The sequence below is a fragment of the Myotis myotis genome, unplaced genomic scaffold, assembly GCF_014108235.1.
Source record: "Myotis myotis isolate mMyoMyo1 unplaced genomic scaffold, mMyoMyo1.p scaffold_m19_p_13, whole genome shotgun sequence".
In the NCBI taxonomy this organism is placed as follows: Eukaryota; Metazoa; Chordata; class Mammalia; order Chiroptera; family Vespertilionidae; genus Myotis; species Myotis myotis.
Window position 1 is genome coordinate 27,302,451 of NW_023416317.1, and position 23,996 is coordinate 27,326,446.

Genomic DNA, 23,996 nt, shown 5'->3' on the forward strand with positions numbered 1-23,996 from the left:
AAAAATGGATTATGCACAAAAATATAACACAATCCATAGAAAGATAATTGGACTTCATCAAAATTTAAAACTTTTGCTCTGAGAAAAACCCTGGTAAAAGGATGAAAAGACAAACGAATTAATGGGAGAAAATATTTATAAACCAGATATCTGACAAAGGCCTAGTATTTAGAATATGTATAGACCTCTCAAAACTCAACAATAAAACCCATAAACAACCCAATTAGACAACGGACAGAGACATAAAAGGCAATTCCTGCAAGAGGATATACACATGGCAAATAAGCACATGAAAAGATATTCAACATCATTAGCCATTAGAAAAATGCAAATTAAACCCATAATGAGATAACACTTCATAGCTATCATAATGACTTTAATAAAAAATAGTAACTCATCAAATGCCAGTGAGGATGCAAAGAAACTGGATCTCTCATACATTGATGGTGGGAAAGGAAAAGGGTACAGTCACTCTGGCAAACAGCTTAGCAGTTTACTTAAAAAAACAAAGCAACTGCCATACCATTCAGCATTTGTACTCCTTGACATTTACCCCAGAGAACTGAAGATTAAGTGCACACAAAAACTTGTGCACAAATGTTTATAGCAGCTTTACTCATAATAGCCAAAAACTGGAAACGACCCAGATATCCTACAGTGGATAAATGGCTAAAGAAACTGTGGTACCGCCCTGGCCCTTGTGGCTTAGTTGGTTGAGCATCATCCTGTGCATCGAAAGATTGCCCTGGTCAGGGCACATGCCTGGATTGTGGGCTCGATCCCCTACTCTCCCACTGATGTTTCTTTCTTTCCCTCTCCTTCCTTCTCTCTCCAAAATAAATAGAAAATAACATTAAGAAAAAGGAACTGTGGTACATTTAAACCATGGAATATTACTCAGGAACAAAAAGAACAGACTATTGATTGATACAGGCAATGACTCCCAGTGAAAAAAAGCACCAATTCTAAAAGGTTGTCTACCATATGATTCCATTTATATAACATAGCTTGAAATGACAAAATTATTAAAATGGTAACAGATTAGTGGATGCCAGGAGTTAAGGAGGAAGTGGGATCAACTGATGTCCATCAGTGGATAAATGGATAAAGAAGATGTAGTACATACATACAATGGAATATTATTCAGCCAAAAAAAGAAGGAAATCTTGCCATTTGTGACAACATGTATGGAGCTTGAGGGCATTATAAGTGAAATAAGTCAGAAAGAAAAAAGATAAATTCCATATGATCTCACTTATACATGGAATCTAAAAAAATAAAATAGATAAAACAAAACCAAGCTCCTGGATATAGAGAACAGACTGGTGGTTGTCTGAGGTAGAGGGTAGGTGAAGTAGGTGACTAAAGTCAAAAGGCACAAACACCCAGTTATAAAATGATTAAGTCATGGGAACACAATGGACAGCATGGTGATTATAGTTAATAATATGGTATTGCATATTTAAAAGTAGCTGTGAGAGTGGATCTTGAAAGTTCTCATCACAAGAAAAAAATGTAAGCATATATGGTGATGAATACTAACTGGGCTTATTGTGATGATCATTTTGCAATATTTGCAAGTATGAAGTCATTATGTTATACACCTGAAACTAACATGATGTTATGTCACCTATACCTCAATTAATTTTTTTAAAGGAGGTAGTGGGTGGGAAGAAAGTAGTGCCCTATAAAAAGTTGTAACATTGTACTATAGCTTTTCACGGTGTTATCTCTGGGAAACTGCGTAAGGCTTACACAGGATCTCTCTGTTATTTCTTTTCCTTTCTTTTTTATTTTTTTTTTGTAAGGGATTATAAATGTATTAGGTCATCTGGATACCAGATGGGCTGAGCCCCAAAATGGCACCACCCTCTCTGTGTTATTTCTTAACTTTACTTCAAAATAATTAAATTTAAAAATGTCAACCTTCTTAAAAGGAATTAGCCGGCACTGAGTAGCAGCTGCTTCTTCCCCAGTCCAATTACTGAAGAGCTATTCCACTTGTCAGTGTGGGAGTCCTGTGGGGGTGGGTAGGACACTCTGATATGGGGCACATGGAATGACATGGCCCCACTCACCACTCGCCTGCTATCTGGCTGCACACACTGGGTTGCATTGGGCTCAGGACCCCATTGTAAATGGAGTTCAGAGATTTAGAGGCATGTCTGATGGACTGGATATTGGCATGAACGTTGGGATGGGTGGAGGAGTCCCATGGAAATGAGGTAGCAGGCAGGGGTACCTGAGCTTGTGAGAGAAAAGAAAAACTTCACAAATGAGAAAAAACTCAGATGGCAGAGTCAGCGGCAGAGACTTGAGTGGAATGTTAGGTACAGCTGGGGCCTACATGCAAACCCACCCTGCATACCTAGAGCTTGGGAGTACCCACCCATCTCCGAAAGGGAGGACTTTGTGGTAAGACAGAGAACTGTAGCACCAGCCGTCCAGACAATGTTTCTGTGGGCATCCCTGAGCAAGTGTGGGCCAGAAGAGAGGAAGGCCATTTCCTCCTGGGCTGGCAGAGAGACGATGAAGGGGGTCAGCACGGATCAGTGCCCTACCGCCTGAGCTGACCCAGGGGCTGCCAGCATCAGGGTAGACCGCTGAGAACAGCATCAGAGTTACGAGCATCCAGAGGCAGGCAGGGATGGAGCGCCAAGTGGCAGAGGTTGACATAGAAATACACCTCAGATGGTACGGCCAGCGCACCACATGGGAGGGAGTGGAGCAGGCTGTGAGGCAGAGTGGACAGCTCAGGGCCCACACCAAAGGTGACAGGGAACAACGCCAGGAGGGACGGCCCACTGGGTGGCCCAGGTGGAGAGATGGCGAATGTGAGATTTGTCATTTTACCTCCTTAGAACTGATTCTAAGAGACATAGACACGAAAGGGTAAGGGCCAAGGGGTGCTCTTTGTGGATTAGACTTATGGGCAAAGAATGCAAAATTTCTACCCCCGAAACCCATAGCCTGGTGAAGCCAAGAGAGGGGCTTTTGCTAATGTGTCCTCACTTTCCAAATTACTCATTTTTTCTTCCTTGCCCTTGAAAATTTGCTATTAGTATCATTAATATGCAGAAAACACTCAGGCCACACCGGGATTCACCTTTCCAAACAATATTACGTTTTAATGAAGTCGATGACCGCCCAAGTCAACCACTGCAAGGGATGTCATTGACTATGACACTCAGCTGGAACTTCAATAAATAATAATAATTTTTGAAGTTTGTGGATTATCCTGAACTTGGCTTAATAGGCCCTCTCTCCAAACCTCTGAAAGGATGGCTCATAAAAAAGTAATTAGTTTATATAGACTGTCAAGGTTCATGGGGGACAGCTGGCCTTTGATGCCTCATCTGTGATTACAGGCAGCTACAAGATAATAAAATTGAGCTCTGAACTCATGCCAAGGTACTCACTGATCTCGCGCTGGACCTGGTGCCAAGCAGAATAAACTATAATTGCTTGCCTGTACTCCTGTTCTTTGATTTGGAATCTCAAACGAGTCTAAGACGTTTAGGACTTGCATTCATAGGCCCCAAATTCCTATTAAAGTAAAGCCATTGACCTTACAAATGCATGTTCATAATTAATATTTGTGATGAGGTCTGATTCCAGGTGCACTCAATATGGCCACTGTCGTAAGTCGTGAAAAAGGCTTCTGGAGAAGGGATTTGCGTCGGCATTAATGTGTCTAAGCTTGGCTATTAAACGATCTAATTACTGACGATTGGAGCTGGTTTTCAATCACTGTTGATTTCACTGTGATGATCACCAGTTACAGCTTCTTAAGAGGATTCCCTTGATGCTTTCAGATTCCCAGTTCATTCTTCTCTGTGCTGCCCCCTTATCTGAAATTCCTTGGGATTATTTTTCTCTCCCTAAGCTCAAACAATGCCCCATGCCTTCAATACAGAAAGCCATATTAACTAGAGATTTGCATTTGGCCTCTGTGGTTTCCAAGGATAGTGACATACCCAGCCCTCTCAGGAGAGAGTGAATATACAAGTGCAGCCATGATTTCGTGCAAATCCAAGATCACCAGGACACCAGGACTGCTTGGGAACAGAGGCCACGGTCAGGGACCACTCACTCTATTCCCTCAGCACACATGTGCTTCTCTCTGGGACAGGAGTCACCCCTCAGTCTGCTGCCCAAGCGTAACTTTGATTTGTACATGGCACAGGAGCTTCATCAGCATCCCCCAACCTCCAACATGGCCCCTCAGCACTCAAAACAGGAGGCCAATGGGCCTACATGTTCTTTTCTATCCAGGGAGCAAGTCAAAGCCTATAACTAGCCATCTCTTTGGCCACCTTGAGTCACCTCAGGTCCAGTCCCAATTGGGCAGGGGAGCTTGGTCATGTGGCCTGGACTTTGACCACCAGGGCCAGTGAGTGGGAAAGTACCATAAACATGTTTGTATCACAGTTGTCAATAAGCCCATAGATTTGGAGTCCCTGATACCCTGGGATGCCCTCAAGCTTGGAGCCTGATGGATGTCTGTGTCTTCTGTTTTATCTACAGTAGTGGGAAAATGGTGGGGTTGCTTTTGGCTTTTTTCTTAATTTTTGTTTTTCCTGATGCACCATATATGGAGCCCAGAGTTCCAAGTCTGACCTTTGTCTTCTTGCTGATGCTGCAGAGTCAGGAACACTGACAGGAAGATGAATGAAGCTAAGAGTGTCCCCATGGAGAGAGGCCAGGACCCTGAGCACTGTGCCCCCTCCTGCCGAGTCCGGCAGCTGTGGGATGGAGCAGAACCAGATGATGGCAAAAGAGAACGGCGGTGAACAGGGAACAGTAGAGAATGATGGACTGGGAAACCGCTTCCAGGGAACAGAATCACCCTCACAATGGGGGGACCACTTGGAGGGCGATTAACTCAGAATCGCAGAAGACGGGAAATTCCTACATTCAAGGATTTCTCTCAAGCTTTCTAACATAGAATTCCACATCCCTCCTGTTGGGGTGACCAGCTCCCACCAGTAACTAGGACCTTCTCGGTTTATCGTATCCCAAGGAACTTTTAGTCCAGTGGCTCTCAACCTTCCTCAAGCCGCGACCCTTTAATACAGTTCCTCATGTTGTGGTGACCCCCAATTTCATTGTTACAAATGGAACATAATTAAAGCATAGTGATTAATCACAAAAACAATATGTAATTATCTATGTGTTTTCCGATGGTCTTAGGCAACCCCTGTGAAAGGGTCGTTCGACCCCCAAAGGGGTCGTGACCCACAGGTTGAGAACCGCTGTGTCAAAGGCAAACCATGCTGGTTCACCTTCCTGAATGTCCCTGACTCTTCAGCCTAATTGATGGAGAAAGGCCCACAAGCCAACACTGGTTCTCCCTTAAACATCAGTTTGAACTGGAGCAGGACCTCACCAGAGTCTTCTCACTGAGAAGGCCAGGGTCACTGGTGAATAGCCTCCAAGCCCCATTCACACCCTGGAGCCCAGCCCCTGCTATGGGTATCTACCTGGGACCTTCGCCCGCTTTTCCTCCTTGCCTGGTCACCTCTTGCTTCTGCCCTCCTTCCTCTGTACTCTTAGTTTCTCCTTCAGCCACCCCATAGGGTGTCTCCCCTTAGCGCCTGGCCACGGAGCACAGGAGCAGCTTGTCGGACCGCACTTGAAGAGTCTACAGCTGCTGCCAAAGAACCCGTTCAACCAGACTCCCATGGGGAGCTTGGGGCGCCAGGATTAAGGCTGAGCATGATGGAGGAATGGCAAACAGTAGAATCTCTCAGATGAGAGGGGCCATCCTAAACTGACCAAGGCTAAGCTGCCTTGCAGCAAAAATACACATGACCTTCAACATGAGAGAAATTAAAATCAGCAACAACAAAAGGCCAATGCAGACAGACAGCTTCAGGAACACTGAGAGCCAGGAAAGAGGATAATTTATGAGAAGAAAGATTTGCAAGGATTTGTTACTGTTGTGAGAAAAAATTCAAGGCGAAGACCAAAAACCTGGTTAGCTCCCTACTCTCCTTCCAGCAGAGTAGCTCCACCCTAGAAAGGGGCCACCTACCCTCTTCAAGGCTGGAGAAAGGCTTTGTTCTCTTCTCAGCAAGGCAAGGATTTTGTGTCCCAGGCTCCCAGAGCCCAGAATTTATGTGAATGACCCTGGTCCACCTAAACAGGGCTGAGATCTGCCTCCTGATCTGCTTGGCCATCAGCACAGAGAGGAAGGAGGACACAATGTGAAAGGGAAACAGTGGAGTGAGTGCAATGCCCGTGGTGGGCTAACCAAGAAAGGGCCCCAAATATGCCCCTAACACCATATCATTCACTGTTGAGGCTGGCAGCTGCCAAGCTGGCAGAAGACAACCAAGGAACGAAGCCAAACTAATACTCTAATTCCAGAGTTATGGATAAGTCAGGTCTTTCTTTCTCCAAGTCTGCCTGGCAGGCTCTCCAGCACCAGCAGAATCAGGACCATATGTGTGGTCCAAAAAGCCTTGTTGATCCTAGAGACTAAAATTGGACCCTTCCTTTCATTGTCACCCTCCCCAAAGATCACAAGCATCAACGTGCCAGGTCTTCTGACTTATTTACTGTTTGCTGTGCCCTCACCCCTCAACATTTTTTAGCCTTTTTTTTTTTTTTTTTTTTTTTGGTTAATCCTCACCCAATGATATTTTTCCATCAATTCTAAGAAAGAGTAGAAGGGAGGGAAAGAGACAAAGAAAGAGAAACATCGATGTGAGAGAGACACATAGATGAGTTGCTTCCCACACACGCCCCGACCAGGGCTGGGGATTAAGCCTGCAATTGAGGTACATGCCCTTGACCAGAATCAAACCTGGAGCCTTTCAGTCTGTGGGGCAGACACTCTATCCACTGAGCCAAACTGGCTGGGGCAATATTGTTCAGCTTTAAAGCAACTTCTGTATTACTTTGATGAGCTCTCAAGTCGCATCTTGCCTATAGTTGGAAACCCTTAGGTCACAGTCACATAGTGAGGAGGAGAATTCGTCATAGGGCTGAAGGCCTGAAGCCTGCAGAGACAGGACTGAGCGCTCCACCACAGGCTGCAGACAGGTGTGGGCGTTGAGGCTAGCTCTCACTTCCCTGTCTAATCTGAACCCCACCATCTGCTCAAAAATTGGGCAATCACAGATCATATCAACAAAAACATTCGACAACACAATCTAATTTGTCACTGAAAATAGAACACACTTGTTTACTCACTATAGTTGAATTAAATCATAACATAAAATACTAACTCCCATATTTGTATAAGAAAGATATCTCAAACAAAGTTGCCTATGGCAGTGCGATTTCTAAACATGGTAAAATATTGTAAACAATCTAAATATACAAAAATAGTGAAATGGTTAAATAAACTGTGATACAACCATATGATGTATAATTATGCCTACACTTTAGTCATATTTTTGAATATGTTCTAGTCAGCTTGGAAGATATCTGTGGAAGTGAAAACACAAAGACTCTGAACCATATATACTATGATCCAAACTAATAAGAACTATGATCTATAATGAACAGAAAAAAACATCTAGCAGGGTCTTAGGAGTGAGGGTTGATTTTGTTTTATTCTGTATCCTTCTTAGTAATTTTTACATGTACATGAATGAATAGACACTGGCCCATGTCTTCCTGCTTCCTGCTTCCTGTTTATTCTCGATTCCAACACTGAGAGGTCCAAGACAGTGCCCAGACTTCAGATTCCAGAGAGGTCTGAACCTGATTCTCTACAGGCACGGCCATGGCATGGCCTCTGAGGCCAAGTGAATGCTCAGAGAGCAGCATGGGATTCCAGGGAGCACCCTGCCTCTGGTCCTCAGAATGATCCCCAACACAAAGCAAGACACATTTGCTGTGAGGCTGATAGAGATGGCTCCTCTGCGGCCAGGATTGGGACTCAGAGAGCCACGGGGCAGGTCAGACAGAAGAAGGCTGGATCCAGTACAGTGGTCCTGAGATTGCTGGATGGGCGAGTGAGGCCCAGATGTGGTTATTCTGTTGTCTCCCACATGGAACTCAGTCATAGACCTCTTTTATGGTTTTTGCCACTGCCATAAACTGCCTAAACACGTATTCCCTTACATTTTTCTGTACATGGGGGTTTAAAAAAATCTCAAATGAATTTATTTGAAAAGAGAACAACTGAAATGCCGGCAACACTTGCCTCAAGTAGAAAGTACCCTAAATAAAATACAGCAGAGCATTCAAACTCTCGCTCGACACTGTATGGAATGTTATGAGACTGAGCTTGCTTTTTTGTCAATAAGAGCGATTAGCAAGCGTTTGAGAGGTGTTGAAGACTTCTGGACCATCCCACACTGCACCTTTCTCCTTGACATAATCAGAAAGATTGGAAAAGAACTTAAAAGGGAACTTAAAATGTGATTCACCATTCTTTAACTCTATGTCCAGGTACCATATAAATCTTCTAATGCCAATGAGCTATGTCTCACACACACTGGGCAATTGGCAAGGGAGAAGAAAGGCAGGATTTGGAGATGGTGGGTCTGGAACTGAGGGACAGAGCTGATCCATTCTCAGCTAGGAAATCTTGAACAGTAACTTAATTTCTCTCTCTAAGTCTCAATGTTCTCATTTGCAAAACAGAATCACAATAGCTGGCCTACCTGTTTCACAGGGTTGGTGTCAGACTCAGATGCAATACTGTGTGTGCAGCAGCTGGCACACATATGTGTGCCTCTGTGTGTGTATATGTGTGTACATGTGTGTATTGATTAATAAAAGGGCATAGGGTTCGCAATAATCTAAAAGTATATCTTGCAACTAATAGATTATTCCACAGGGAAAATTATAGGCAGAATGTAAGGAAATGTATTTCCAAATAGTTTTATAGAGTTCTGCACAATTCACAAACTAGTTTCCCCTACTTTACTTAACTGATTGTCACCACATTGCCACACAAACCAGCAATCTAGGCAACATAGCTTGATGGTGACTGTATCAACCAAACCCCAAAGTTACTTTTCTCCTTTCCTTAATGTCAGTATTGCAGATTATAATCACATCACTATAACCAATCTGAAATGAATAAAACATATGTGGCTTATTGCTGATAATAAGAATTATGATTCCTCTGATTATCCCATTATCATTGCGAAGATGATCAGAATTATGATATATTGGCCATCTACTGGCTTCCAGAGAGTGCTCTTGGCACTTTACATTCGTATCTTATTTAACCCACACGGTAACCTGGGAGGAAGCACTCTGTTTACTCCCCATTTAAATATGAGGAAATTGACCCACATAGGAGTTCAGTAATGTATCTGGGACCATACAGCTAGTCAGTAGCAGAGCCTAAATGTAAAACCATGGGCAACTGGTCAACCAGCTGTTCACAACCAGCATTCCCTTCTCACCATGAGAAACCATGGCACTGCAAGCCCTCAGGGATGGTCAATGCCATCAGGCACCTGTGGGGTCCAAAGCACAAACAAGGGCCCTGGACAGGTCCCAAGAGAGGGGCAGACAAATGTGCAGAAGAAGGACAGATGGAGTTAATCATGGAGCAAAGAGCACCTTCTGCTGCAACTAGCCAATCAAACCCGGCCAAACCATGTCCCAGGCAATTTCCTGGGCAGCCTTCGGAGAGGCACCCAGCCGGAGAAGCCAACCAATGATGTGGATCATTCTCTGAAGCACTCTCCTTACAAAAGACAAGTCCAGACTGACCCAATGTGGACAAATGGATAGTTCTATTTTCTCTGAGCAGCAGTCTAATTTCCTTCCAATTTTAAAGTCTCCACAGTTTCCTAACAAGCCTCCGTGGGGCTCATGTAGAAATTAATAAGTTCAAAATGTACCCAATTTGCTTTCATTATCATTTTTTTTTTTTTTTTGCCATGCAGTGGATAGAATTTTCATTATTACTCAAGGATTTTTCTGTATCTGATTCTTTTTTTTTTTTTTTATTGCTTAAAGTATTACAAAGGGTATTACATATGTGTCCATTTTATCCCCCCGCCCTAGACAGTCCCCTAGCCTCCCCTACCCCCCAATGTCTTATGTCCACTGGTTATGCTTCTATGCATGCATACAAGTCCTTTAGTTGATCTCTTACCCCCCTACCTCCTGCCCCGCAACCCTCCCCAGCCTTCCTGCTGCAGTTTGACAATCTGTTTGAGGCAGCTCTGCCTCTGTATCTATTATTGTATCTGATTCTTTTAGAAGGTCATGTCCACTGGGCTCAGATACTGGGTTGAGAATTAAATCAGGTCTAACGGACTTAACCGAGGTCCAAGGGAAGTCTTTTGGACTAAGAGTTGGTGCCTCTACTAATCAGGTGGGGCAGGTACAAAAGGTGATATAATAGGAAGAGGGACTCAGAGCAGGTGGAGAGGTGCAGCTGCACAGCTAGCCTGCTCTGGGATACTGAGCAAGTGGCGGGGTCTCCCTGTGAGTTAGATGTCTTATCTATGAGACAGGCAGAGAGAAGGATCTGGAAAAGAAAACTAAACTTTATTAAACTTCTACATCTCGAATCACTACAACATGCATCAAAGACGGTCTTTAAAGTTAATCAAAGCAGCAACCCTGGAAAGCTTATATTATTTTGCCGATAAAGACAGTGAGGCTCCTGTAATTGGTGATTCCATTATATTGTCACTAAATCACTTGCTGTGTACCATTAATGGGAATGTAAGCTGTACAGCCACTAAAGAAAATGGTATGGAGGTTCCTAAAAAAATTAAAGATAGAACTACCATAGGATCCAGAAATCCCACTTCTGGGTATATAGAATCAGGATAGCAAACAGATATCAATGCTCCCATGTTCACTGCAGCATTATTCCCAAGAGCCAATATATGAAAACAGCCTAAGTGCCCGCCAACAGATGAAGGGATAACGGCATGTATGTGAATGCAATGGAATTCTATTCAGGCACGAGAAAGAAGAAAATCCTCCCATTTGCTACAATATAGATGGACCACATTGAGGTATTATGCTCAGTGAAATAAGCCACAGAGATAGACAAATACAGAACGGTGTCACTTATGTGTAAGTTCTTTTATACGGCCTCACTTATATGTGTTATCACTATTATGTGGAATCATTTATATCACATACATGTTGTCACTTATATGTGGATCCACTTATAAGTGGAATCAGCTTTGAAAAGCCAAACTCACAGACACAAAGAGAAAAATAGTGGTGACAAGGAGGGTAGGGGACATAGGGAGATGTTGATCAAAGGGGAAAAACTTTCAGTTATAAGATGACTAAGTTTGGGGAATCTAATGCATAGCATGATTACTACAGTTAACAACACTGAGTTTGATACTTGAAAATTTTTAAGAGAGAAGATCTTAAATGTTTTCACCACACAAACACATACACATAGTGATAATTATGTGAGGTGCTGGATGTGTTAGGTAAGGCTATGGTTTAATCATTTTACAATACCTATACTTATCAAATCAATACATTGTATACTTTAAACTTACACAATGTTATATGTTGATTATATCTCAATAAAGTTGGAGAAAAGAATAATAAACTATAGAATATTAATTGAATAGGGAAGCATTTATCCACTTAATCAGATGCATAAGAGTATTTAATAAAATGGTGTATTTTCGTTTTTTTAGTGGGAAAAATAAGTTATAATATTGACTATAAGGTAGAAAACAAAGTAGAAAAATCAGTGGAAGGGAATACACTAAACTGTTAACAGAGGCTCTGGGGATAAGAAGACATTTTTCATACTTTTCTTGGTGCTTTGCTATATTTTTCACATTTCCTACAATAAACACTTATTATTGTCAAAATCAGGAGCTATACAATAAAAATTATTTTAAAGCCCTGCATTTATATGGAAAATGGAATCATGCTTTTTATTTAAACAAATGACACTTTACATAGAAAGTTTTCTTTAAAATTTTTTTAAAGGAGAAGTGGAAATCACAAGAAAAACAAACAAACAAAAATAATACAAATGGAACCATTGCCCTCAAAGCTTCTAGCTTACCTCGCAGGCTAAATTGGAAATCCAGACCAGTGGGAAAGGGGTGGAACAGGACAGAATACAAGAGCAGTTGATAAGGGGGGACTAGAGGCTGCAGTTGACTTCAAGGAGTGATGGAGCTGGCAGATATGAATTTTTCAATTTTATGAGAATGATAGGGATCTGAAATAAATCTGTATTTTCTTTTTAAGATAAATGTTTTAAAATAAATGCTTGCAGCATAGATGGATGGCTAGTGCCTGTGTTCTGCCTTAGAGCTAATCATAAATAACATGGAGAAAAATAGCTTTGACCATTTTAAAAAGCATCTTTCTTTTTTGCTCTTAAGAGCTTGGAAGATTATATTTTGATGCATTAAGCAAGAATTTCTTTAATACAGCAGCAAATATCAGGGATAGTATAGAAATTGCCTTCAGATGAAAATAACGAGTCAGGGCTTGGTTTAGAAGTAAACCTTCATTTCAAGATGTGCCTGGAAACCCATGGGCACATACGATGGTTAGAATACAAATTCAAGTTTAATTGCATTTGGTAGGTTTATGATTTAAGGAAGTCCTTTGGGGACGCTTGAGGTAAAATTGATAATTGTCCCTGAGGCCTACCTCCAAAGAAGGTAAGTGATCTTTTGTAAATCTACACTTTCAAGGATCAGATTTGCTTGAAATGGTCCTTCCACCCCCACTCCCACCCCCACCCCCCCCACCCCCATTTTGGTCTGTACATTAGAAAGCTTATCATTGGACTGCAGAACAGTTTTTCAAACACTTTCATTTTCTAGGTCACTAAATGATGAAACAGGGCCGTACCGAGGGCAGACATAACAATCAGACACCTCCCTCATCCCTTAAAGAGCTGGCCTCACTACGCTAATGTGGCTAAACAGCATCCATTTGCTCACCATTTAAAGTGTCATTGGTTTTCTCTATGTTTTAAACAGGGATCACACAATGGGATGGAAAGGGGACTGAGAGGGCCTGCTGGGTGGAAGGAGCTCTGTACATGGGCTCTGGGGTAGCAGGGGCGGAGGGAAGCAAGGAGCACATGGCGTGACTGGAGAGGGAAGTCATAACTGGGCTCTGCATTCTGACCTGATTCATCAACATAAACTAGAATCCTCCTTTTTTTATGCTCAATCTCCCAATCGCTAAAGGTTATGTCTGATTACTAAGCACACAGTGTAAGCCAAACCCAACATGTTCATAACCCAAACGTTTTTGCTAGTGTTTGTTTTAAAATTTCATTTCCGGAGATTGTTAAGAATTGCTGATTAACCCCAATACCGTTTAGTTATGTCCAAGAAAGAGATGAGTTGGAATATTCGCAGGCCGGCAAAGGGGTGGGGGAGACGCCTCGTCATTTGTGGAAAAGACAGCGTGGGACTTAAACTTCCCAGTGGAATCTGCTTGAGCTGAGACTCTGAGGATGGCGGGAGGATGTATGGAAATGTCCCAACTCCCACACCATGGAAGTCACAGTCAGGTGGCCGCGGTGGTTATCATTCAACATAAAAATCAAGATAAAGCCTCTTCCGAGAGCCCAGAGCATCTCCCCCATGCTCTGCAAGAATGCCTACGGGTTTATCTTCACATCGGGCTGAATTTGCCCCATTTAACCCACCCGCTCGCTCCTCACTTTATAATATTCTGTAATGGAAAAAAGGCCCTTCACAAAGCTTATCTCTTCAAAGTGCAAAAGAACCAATTTTTTTTTTTTTTCTGCCCAAGGAGCTCATAATGTAGCAGACAAACTGTCAGAAAAAATAGACTTCATCATGGTGAAAACCTCAGCCGGGCACCCATCTATCATAAAGCAATCTTCTAGAAATCTTGAAAACCTTCATTAAATTTCCTGTCTGTCTCCTGACAGTTATAAAATGTTAACAATATTACTCATGATGCAGGCATCTTCAGGAATACTTTGTTCAGTCTCTCCGCCCCCTGCCATCACCCATCCCCTTCTCTTTGCCAAAAATCTATGGAGACATGGCCGTACTCTTCACACACCCCACCTGGGACCTGGACTTTGCAGGTTAGAGAGGAAGTAGACGTAGCCCTGAAAACAACGAGAAGGCTCTCTGTCCACAAGCTGCACACTGTCAAATGGCATGCCTTTGGGTTCCTCCTCCACACGCAACACCCACTTTGAAGCTCAAAGGCTCGGCTCTGTCCTACCATGAGCAAGTATTTCCTGGCCTTTTTTCCTCCCCTTTCCTCTTACCAATCTACCAAGCTACAAGTTTCCACCTGTCCAGGATATGTGGGTAGTGGGGACAGTGGTCATACACTTTCTTATGTCTGTAGGTCATCTTTCTAGAGACAACTCCCCTACGGAATGTACTAGTCCAACTTTTCTAACGTCCAGGGGCCACTTCAGCAATATACCACCTCTCAGAAGCAGAATCAATAAGCATCTTGCGTGGGGCGTGACACCAAGGACAAAAACCGTACGGAGATACAGAATCTGCACCAGAAATCAGAAGAGGCAGGCAGCTTCGGAATCGCAGGCTGACCTGTAAGACGCACAGCATAGTGACAACAGCTATAAAGCTGCATCCTGGGCCTTGTGAGGTTCCCAGCTCGTCTCCAGAGCCAGCCAAGCCCAGCCAGGCTAAGCCATCACCTTACCTGCGAAAGGAACTGGTGCGTCTTTGTCCAGGGCTACCAGCGGTGGGTCCAAAATGACTGTATCATTGTTCTCAGTAATGACTCCATGATATGATGTCTCAATCCATGGCTTGTGCTTGTTGACTATGGGGGAGGAAAAAAAAGATTGACATTTAAGATCGTCATTTGAGTAACAAACCCATAATAATAATATTAATATTGTATATTTATCCAATCGTAGGCTCTCATTCAACCACCATAGAGCAGGTGAAATCTCATTTTATAGCCAAGGAGGCTCCAGAGAATTAAAGAGAGAGGCGCGACAGTCCACTCCAGGCACACAGAAAGTAAGGCCAGCACCGAGACGCAAACACGGGTTGTGGCTGTAAAAGGTCATGGGCCGTTTACCTTACCACAACCCCATTATTTCTATTTCTGGATGCCCCGTATAGATATTGTCAAAAATGGATTAAAAGCTTTCATTCTCAAAAACTGCCATCTATTAATAGATGTTTCAGAGTTTAAGTCCATGATCAATCAACAGACTAGCAGATTATGGCTGTGTGCTAGGATTTCTAAGCTTATTTCTGACATCAGCCTAATGTGATCCACAATTAGAAACTGGTACTGCATCCCATATACATACATGTACATATAAGTACCAACCTATCTGTAAAGATATAACAAACATTTGAATATTTCCTGATCATTTACTGGTTGAATTGTGTCCCCCAAAACATAGGTTGGGGTCCTAACCTCCAGTACCTTGAAATATGACTTATTTGGAAATAGGGTCTTTATGGAGGTAATCAAGTTACAATGAAGCCATTAGGGCAGGTCCTAATCTAAAATGACTGGTGTCCTTATAGAAAGGGAAAATTTCAACACAGAGACAAGACATGAGCACAAGGAGAACGCCATGGGAAGACTGGAGTTGTGCTGTCACAAGTCAAGAAACCACCAGCAGCCAGGAGAGAGCATTCTGAGCCAGTGTGGCCCTGCTGACAACCTGATTGGAGGCTTCTGGCCCCTAGAACTGCGAGACAATGCATTTCCGTTTTTCTCAGCTACCTCGTCTGCGGTGCCCTTAGTGGTGTACTATTCCTGTGTGAGAATCTTAACTGATGAATATTCCATTTCTGCCAATGCCATCGCCTTGATTTGGTGCTGGCCCCACTGTCTCCTATCCAGATAGCAGCCATGACTGGTCTTCCAGTAAGAAGTCTTGCCCCACCCTAATTCACCCTCCACACTGGGATGCTGAGTGAACTTCCTAAAATATTCATTGGTTTACTCAACTGTGAGTGCCTCGGTTTGACCTTTTATTCCCCACGTAACCTCAGGGGCAGGGACCTATGCCTTGCTATTCTCAGGTGCTTTAGACACAAAATGACAGGTTAGAGGGAGCTCTAGAATCATCGAAGGATAGGATCCTGATGCCAAGCCTCACCCCCTGCATCACAGTTTAAAAGTGCCATCACACACATAATGCTCCACACAACAACCCAAGAGGTAGATGTGATTATTATAAAGCAATGAAGATGCTACTTCCACAGGTGTGACTTCCAAGATGACCACAGTATTAATAACTAATAGTGAGAAAAACCAAAAACTCTTCCATACTCCATATCCAAAAAGCACGCGCACACACACATACACACACACACACACACACACACACACACTCATATTATGTTATACACATTCTAATATATCACACCCATTATAATATATATACATGTTTTATTACATATTTTTTCAGTAAACATGGCAAAGCAAGAGCTTCTAGATTTGAGAACAGCCTCACTGCAATGGCTCCTGTGCCCTTAATCCGAGCCACCTTTTTGCTCCTTCCCACTGATTCCACAGCAATTATGAACTAACCCAGAGGTAGTTTAGTGGGGCAGGGACCTATGCCTGGCTATTCTCAAGTCTTGTCCCCTGATGTCCATTTCTGCTGATTGAATCATTCCCAGGGCAGACAGCAGCTCTGTCATCGGCAGGTCTGAAAGGGGCCGCATACTCATCCATGCTCACTTGTTGGTATTTAATCCAGTGCTTCATTATGGACCCAAAATAATGACAGCCACCTGGGCTGTCCCCACACTCCTTTGCTCTTTTATTAGCCATCACCACAAATGCAATGTAAATAATTTGCAGCTGTTGAAGGAAATAAGCTTTTCCCCCTTTCATTAAAGCTACGGGCCTATTCATTAGAAATGTGGCCAGAGGATGTGCCAGGAGCTCACCCAGCGTTTCAGATTCATTATGCCACTTGGCTCAGTGGCAGACCACAGAATCCAGTCACAGTTGCTGGGTGTCAGCCATGGCTTAGCCACTTCAGGGCTGGTCCTTTGCAAACCAGTTGGCCACAAAGACATTTTACTCTCTCACCTGCAAAATGGGGAATATAACACCACTCACGGGGTTGTCATGTCATTCAGATGGGATGGGCACACACTCTAATGTCCACCAACCTGCTCTCTGGGCGGTGACAGTGTCTGCAGGGGAGGTGATTATAGACCTTAAAGTTGAGGTTCTGCTCCCTCTTAGTGGGAATGGGTTTCTTTCCTTCTATCTACAGGCCTGCCTCTCTTTGCTCCTATCACTACTACAGCTATTTGAATACCTATCATATATTAGGCATTTTACATACAGTCATTAATCCTCACAACAACTTTATTAGTATCTCATTTTGCAGATAGGAACTGAGGCTCAGAAGGGTTTAAATGTTCCCATTTTGGAAAATATGAATGCTAACATCCCTAAAATGTTCTCATTTCTTTCCCCACTTTATTTATATGTATTTTTAAATCCTCAAGGATATGTTTTTATTGATTTTAAAGAGAGAGGAAGGGAGGGGGGAGAGAGAAACATCAATTGGCTACCTCCTATGCATGCCCTGACCTGGGATGGAACCTGCAATGTAGGTATGTGCAGTGACTGGGAATAATCCCATAACCTTTTGGTGTATGGGATGATGCTCTAATCAATTAAGCAATTCGGCCAGGGCTCTTTCCCACTTTATAACTTCCTTCAGATCTATCTCAACTTTTGCTTTGTAAAGGTCGATAAACATCTGCATTTTGACATGGAACAAAAATTAAATCATTTTTTGGTTTCTCTATAAATCCAATCCTCAGGATTGCAAAACGAGTAGCTTAAATTTACATTATTTTGACTATGAAGATACCATAGAGGGCTGAGCCAAGTATTTTGCAAGCATTACGTTTCCTTCTTATTGGTCCAACAGTTGTTCCAATGACAATACTCCTCGTAACCAGACCAACTGGATTCTTGATTCTTTTGCTCCATCAAATGAACAAAGCACACTCCATTTTAACTTGCATTATATATGAAACCAGCCTCGTTTGCATATTATTTTGTTTTCTGAACCTCATGATGTCTCTTTATTGAGTTATGAAACACAGGGATTTCTTCCCCACATCCCAACCATATTATAGCTTTTTAATCATTCCATCTATTACTCATTCCTCTTTTTTAAAATGGAGATAATTACTTTATAGGAATGTTATAAAAATTACACATATAATCATTTATGCAAATCTAGTATCCCCAGACCAATAGGCATTCAAATTCTCTCATGTCTCCTAGCTCATCTCATGCTTCTGAGTAGCTCAAGTGTGGCCTTGCACTCTCAGAGGTATTTAGCCCAGCTTCATTCATTCAACAAGTATTTATGGAGGTGCCTCAAATATGCAAAAACAGTTTAAGTGTTGGGACTGACATGGGGGAAAGTCCCTGAAAAAACATGTGATAAAATTTAACATCCATTCATAATTAAAACTATTGGAAAAGAAGGAATAGAAGGGAACTTCCTCAATCGGATAAAGAACACTTATGAAAACCTGTAGCAAACGTCATGCTTAATGGTTAAAGAGTGAATGATTCCCAAAAGCAAGAAGAATACAAGCATGCCCACTCTTATCTTGTGCTATACTACTCACATTGGACTAAAAGTTCTAACTCGTGCAATAAGGTAAGAAAAATCAGGCTGGAAATTGAAATTGTTTTTAGTTGCAGAGAACATGATCATCAATGAAGCAAATTCTATGGAATCTCCTAAAATGCTACTAGAACTAGAGAGTAAGTTTAAGAAGGTCTCAGTATAAAAAGTTAATCAGTTATATTTCAATTCACTAGCAGTGAACAATTGAAAATTTACATTAAAAATACTAATGTGATAGCATAGAAAAACATGAAATGCTTAAGAATAACTTTCACAAAATACATACATGATCTGTACCGTGAAACCTCTAAAACATTGCAGAGAGAACTTAAAGATGATCTGGAACAGTCTTAATGGAAGAGTCAATATAGGTAAGATGTAAATGTTCCCATAATTGAGCTATACGGTCAATGCAAATCAAAAAAAGTAGAATTTTGTTAATGAATAAACTAATTTTAATTTTTTAATGAAAATTAAAAAGACTTGACATCACCAAAAACAATTTTTAAAATGAAGAGCAAAGGTGGAGATCTTACACTACCTGATTTTAAGAGTTATTATAATACTACCTTAATGAAGAGAGTTTGCTATTGACATGAAGATGGACATATAATGAAAAGAAGGATTACAGTGTGAAGAAACAGATACACATACGTAATGGCCAATTAATTTCTGACAAAGTTTCCAAGATAATTCAATGGAGGAAAAGGATGGTCTTGCCATTAAATGCTGCTGGAAAAATTAGACCCATATCCAAATTTTTCAATCCTATTGCACAATCATATACAAAAATCAGCTCTACATGGATTTTGGTCCTAAACACAGGAGTTAAAATGATAAAAGAAAGCATAGGAAAAAAATCTTAATACCTTGGGTTAGGCAAAGATTTGAAGGGGCAAAATAAGCGTGAACCATAAAAGATAAAATTGATACATAAAAAGTATAAATATCTAATTTTTGAAAAACACACTTAGGAAATATTTCTAAAAACACAGACTGGAAGAAAATATTTGCAAAACATAATTCATAAGGAATTTTTACCCATACATATTTAAAGAACTCTTGCAGCTCAATAATAAGACAAATAATCTGTTGAAAATGGCACACACAAAAAAATGAGCAGACCTGTTACCAAAGTAAATGTATGAACAGCAAATAAGAACAAGAATAGATGCTCAACATTAATCATCTTCAAGCATATGCAATGGGATAACAGCACCCCTTCACTGAATGGTTAAAATAAGACTGGCAATCCCAAGTTCTGATGACAATGTTAAGCAACTGGTCCGTTTGCTGGTAAGAATGTAAAAGAAGACATTCTGGAAAATGTTTTAGCACTTTGGAAAATAGTTTAGCAATTTCTTGTAAAATGACTCAGCAATTCCATTCCCAGAATCTATCCAAGAGAACTGAAAACATGAATTACACAACAAGACTTGTATGTAAATGTTTGTAGAATCTTTATTCAAAATAGTGCAAGCTGGAAACTAAAATGGCCATCAACTAGTGAAAGGATAAACAAATGTCAATATATTCCTATAATGGACACACATTCAGCAATCAAAATAAATCAACTATTGATTCATACAACAAAGTGGATGAATACCCAAAGCATTTTGCTGGTGAAATGAAGTGAAATAAGTCAGATACAAAAGACTACATGCTGTTTGATGACATTCATATGACATTCTAAAAAATGCCAAGGGATAAGGACAGATAACGGATCAGTAGTTGCTAGGGTCTGGGGGTGGGGTATGCTTGTAAATGGGCACAAGGGAACTTTCTAAGATGCTGGAACTGTCCCGCATCTTTTTATTGTTGTTGTCCTGCCTCTGGATTGTGGTGATGGGTACACCTGTCTGCCTTTGTCAAACTTATCAATCTGACATTTCAAAATTTTATTATGTGTGACTTATACCTCAGTTAATATGGGGCAAGAATAAAGTCCTCATTCTTAAGAGACTCTCAGACGAGAGGGGGATCCATGATAAGGAAACCATAATGAAAACCTATGCATGGTATGAGGTCAGTAAGAAGAGGAAAAGCACCAACCCAGCTGGTCATCCGGAATTACTTCCTGGAAAAAGTAGATTCTAAGTCATGAGCAATAGGAATTAACCAAGCATAAAGGATGTGGAGGATCCCAGACAGAGGACCATGCATAGGCACAGGCCCAATAGTAAAAGCACCTGGTTCACCATGGGGGGAAATGTGAACAGATCCATTTGGCTGGAGAACAAAGTTTGAAGGGCAAAGCCAGCCAAGAGGCTTGACTGATAGGTAGCATCTGCATCACCTAGGGTTCACTGGCATGCACAGAATCATCCAGCGACACTTCCAAACCCTGGCTTCATGGAACACTCGAGAACTATCTCCTTTCCAGAGAGAAGCAATAGGTGTTGACCCTGGGGCTTAGCTGTTATTTCTTATTTAATCAGTTCCCTCCCCTGACAAATGTTTTCCCTTTTTGTTCCAAGAGATCGAAGCCAATCAGTTCATGCTTTGCTCCATTTAGATATAACTTCAGAACTGACTTCTTCAATTCTTCACAAGATAATATCCCTCTTTGCTACAACTCTTCTTAAGCCTGCGCTCTGTCATATCATGCCCCCTTAACACTGCTTTTTGACTCTGTCTTGTCTTTTTCTCTGTGATGTTTCAGTATCTAGAAAATGCCTGTGCTCACACAGAAGAAACACAATGTGATATTTCTGCTCCACTTACAGAGAAATTAGATCTCCCACCCAACGTGCCTTTAACTAAAGCACAGACGCATTCTTGGGAGCACACCTTGGCTCTCTTCTCTTTGCTCCCACCTCTGAAAAAGCGCAGTAATACTCAATGCAAGCATCAGGGCCAAGTGGCTGATGGTTTACCCTTTGAATCTTTCTACTTTCATCCTGGAGTTGACCTCTGGCCATTGTTAGCTCCTTGATCCTCAGAACTCCAATATTTCTCCCTGGGTAAAGTAAACTGTGAGTAAAAGACATGCTGTACTGACTGCAAAATGCTCGAGTGAGGTTAACTACACCCTGGTAAAGAGGTCATTCTAGACATTAGGCTGGTCCTTACCCTGGCATGCCCAACTCCCCCATCTAACCGGATCCCCTGGTAGAGCTGTGTAGACCAGTGTGCATCTAACTCATGAAGAAAATGATGCGTAGAGCAGGCTAGGCCAGCTGCTTAGAGATTTAAATTTTCATTTGAGAGACCCAGAAATTATAATTTGCTTGGTGACGGGCACGTGAGAAAAAAAGTTTAGGAGTTGTGACTGGCATTCGTGCAATTATCAGTCAAGGTTTAGGGGAAGCTGAGAAGCCATGAAAATCAGAGGAAGCTAATCTTCCAGGAGACAGAGGAGCTGAGAGCCAGCACGCAGAGAGAAGAGAAGCGCCTGAGCAGCTACAGCAGTGCAGGAGGCTGCCACTCCTGCTTCCCAGCTAGGCCCCGCTCACCCTCCATGGGCGTGTCCGCCTGCCATGGGTGTCGGAAGTTGCCAAGGGCAGCCTCTCACTAGTTCTTCTCACAACCACCGGTTACAAAAATGTGTACTAGTTTGAGTGGGTGTCTGTTCTTGCTATAAGGTGATTCCTAACTACAATAATTACAATAGCACATTTTAAAAGTCCTTCTGTTTCCTGCTTCAGAGTGAGTGTGGGAGTGGCCTGTATAGGTGAGTGGTAGGCCTGCTAAAAGCAAAGCTGATCCTACACTCCCCTGCCTGGGATCCAGCAGCAACTCTCTGCCCTCGACCACAAGATCAGGTGAAGCCACCAAAAGACTTCAACTCCCTCGATTTCCCGTGCCTTTGCCTTCAGGGTGACATCTAATTCTTCTCCTCTAATTCCTTCCAGAGTCATCTCCATCCCCACCCCCTCCACTTGTGCTCCTCTGCGCCCAGAAGTCACCCTGTACTGCCTGCTCTCACTGCTATTAGCTGTTTCCCTGCCCCCCTCTCCCATGGAACTGTGAGCCCTCTGGAGGGGAAGGCAGCATCCTAGGTGTGATGATGTCGACAGGTCCCGATACAGTGACCAGCACATTGATACATGAGCTGAGCACACCTTTGCCTTGCTGGCACCTGTAATGCCTGAAGCAATTAGCAGGACTTTGATTCCAAGGAGCAGGTATCCTTACATTACCCAAGTAGAAAAAGGGCACGCCTCCCAAATCATAGGGTGACATTTGCCATCACTTAATTAGAGGCAATGTATACCTCTTGCTAAGGGTACCAATTAGAGAGTTTCAAATACAAATTCCATGTGTGTGACTCACATATGCAAAGATTCACAGAAAATGAGGGTTCCATTGTACTGTTTTAATCGGGTGGAAAAGCTCTTGAGGAAAGATGACCGAGTCATTAATCCTCAAGTGCTTGGTAGGTGCTTTCACTGAGGGTGTAACATTGCTTTCCTTCCCTTCCTCCCTCCTTTTCCTCTATCCATTTATCCATCAATCCTGATTTTTCTTTCTTTCCTCCTGTCCCTTTCTATTCATAAACACTCACTTGTTGGAAGCCTAGGGATGAACCATGAGCCATTACCATTGGGTGCTGGCATCAGGGCCAGGAGGAGAGCCAGGAAGAATTGAGCACTGGGGGTTGTGCAATCTTACAAGAGTGAGATTTTCAGTTGTCTCTACTCAAGGGCAGATCTGGATAAAGCCAATGGCCCAAAGCTTGCTCTAAGACAGATCCTGAAGTTGGGTGCGGGTATACTGTGCTCAGTGTCATAGTGCTGTCACTAGGTAAGCAATTGTGTAAACAGGGTGTCCTAGCTGAGTCTTTCAATTCTTCCTGGATCTCTGCTCTCTCTCCTCTATAAAATGGAGGTAACACCATCCCCCAGGGTTGTTGGGTAGAAGATAAAATGAGACCCTGAGTCAGAGCTGACTCTGTGGTGACCAGCACCTCATATGTCCCCAGCAAAAGCATTTTGATTCTGAACCTCCACACTCACAGGTTGGGGTGAGAACCCACATGGGACCCAAAGTGCCCAGATAGGCAATGTCCAAGTCACCCAATACAGGTGTTGGTAGGCGAAAGACCTAACAGAACCCTAGGCTTCATATCCAGGGTCTGGGAAGATTATATTAAATCTGTGAAGGTTAGGAGCCATTCAGTAAAAGATCATTTAGAATATGAAAGGGGGAAGGGGGAGACTGTGATGGTTTAATGTTCTCATTTAGTTGTAAGAACCAGTCCATTTTTTCCACACAAAATGTCTTACCTATTGAACAACATTATTGGAGTGAAGTGTGCACTAAATTGTTATATCTGTAATTCCTCAAGATTGTTATTACTTCAGTGTCTCATACTTCACTGCATTTTAAACATCTTACCCCCTAAAACCAGCACTAACTTACTTTAGAATTTATGCTACTAAATGTAATTGTCTAAAACTCTTTCCGTAATTGCATTGTTCAACCACTACATAATGAA

General features: G+C 42.2%; 1 protein-coding gene across 1 annotated transcript in view; it reads right to left on the bottom strand.

The window, feature by feature from the left end:
- The window catches only part of CLSTN2 (calsyntenin 2), a 558,247-nt gene that overhangs the window by 321,393 nt on the left and 212,858 nt on the right, over window positions 1–23,996 (bottom strand). The window contains exon 2 of the mRNA XM_036332393.1: window positions 14,608–14,730. Within this exon, the coding sequence (XP_036188286.1) occupies window positions 14,608–14,730 (123 nt within the window). The remainder of the gene's footprint in view (window positions 1–14,607; window positions 14,731–23,996) is intronic.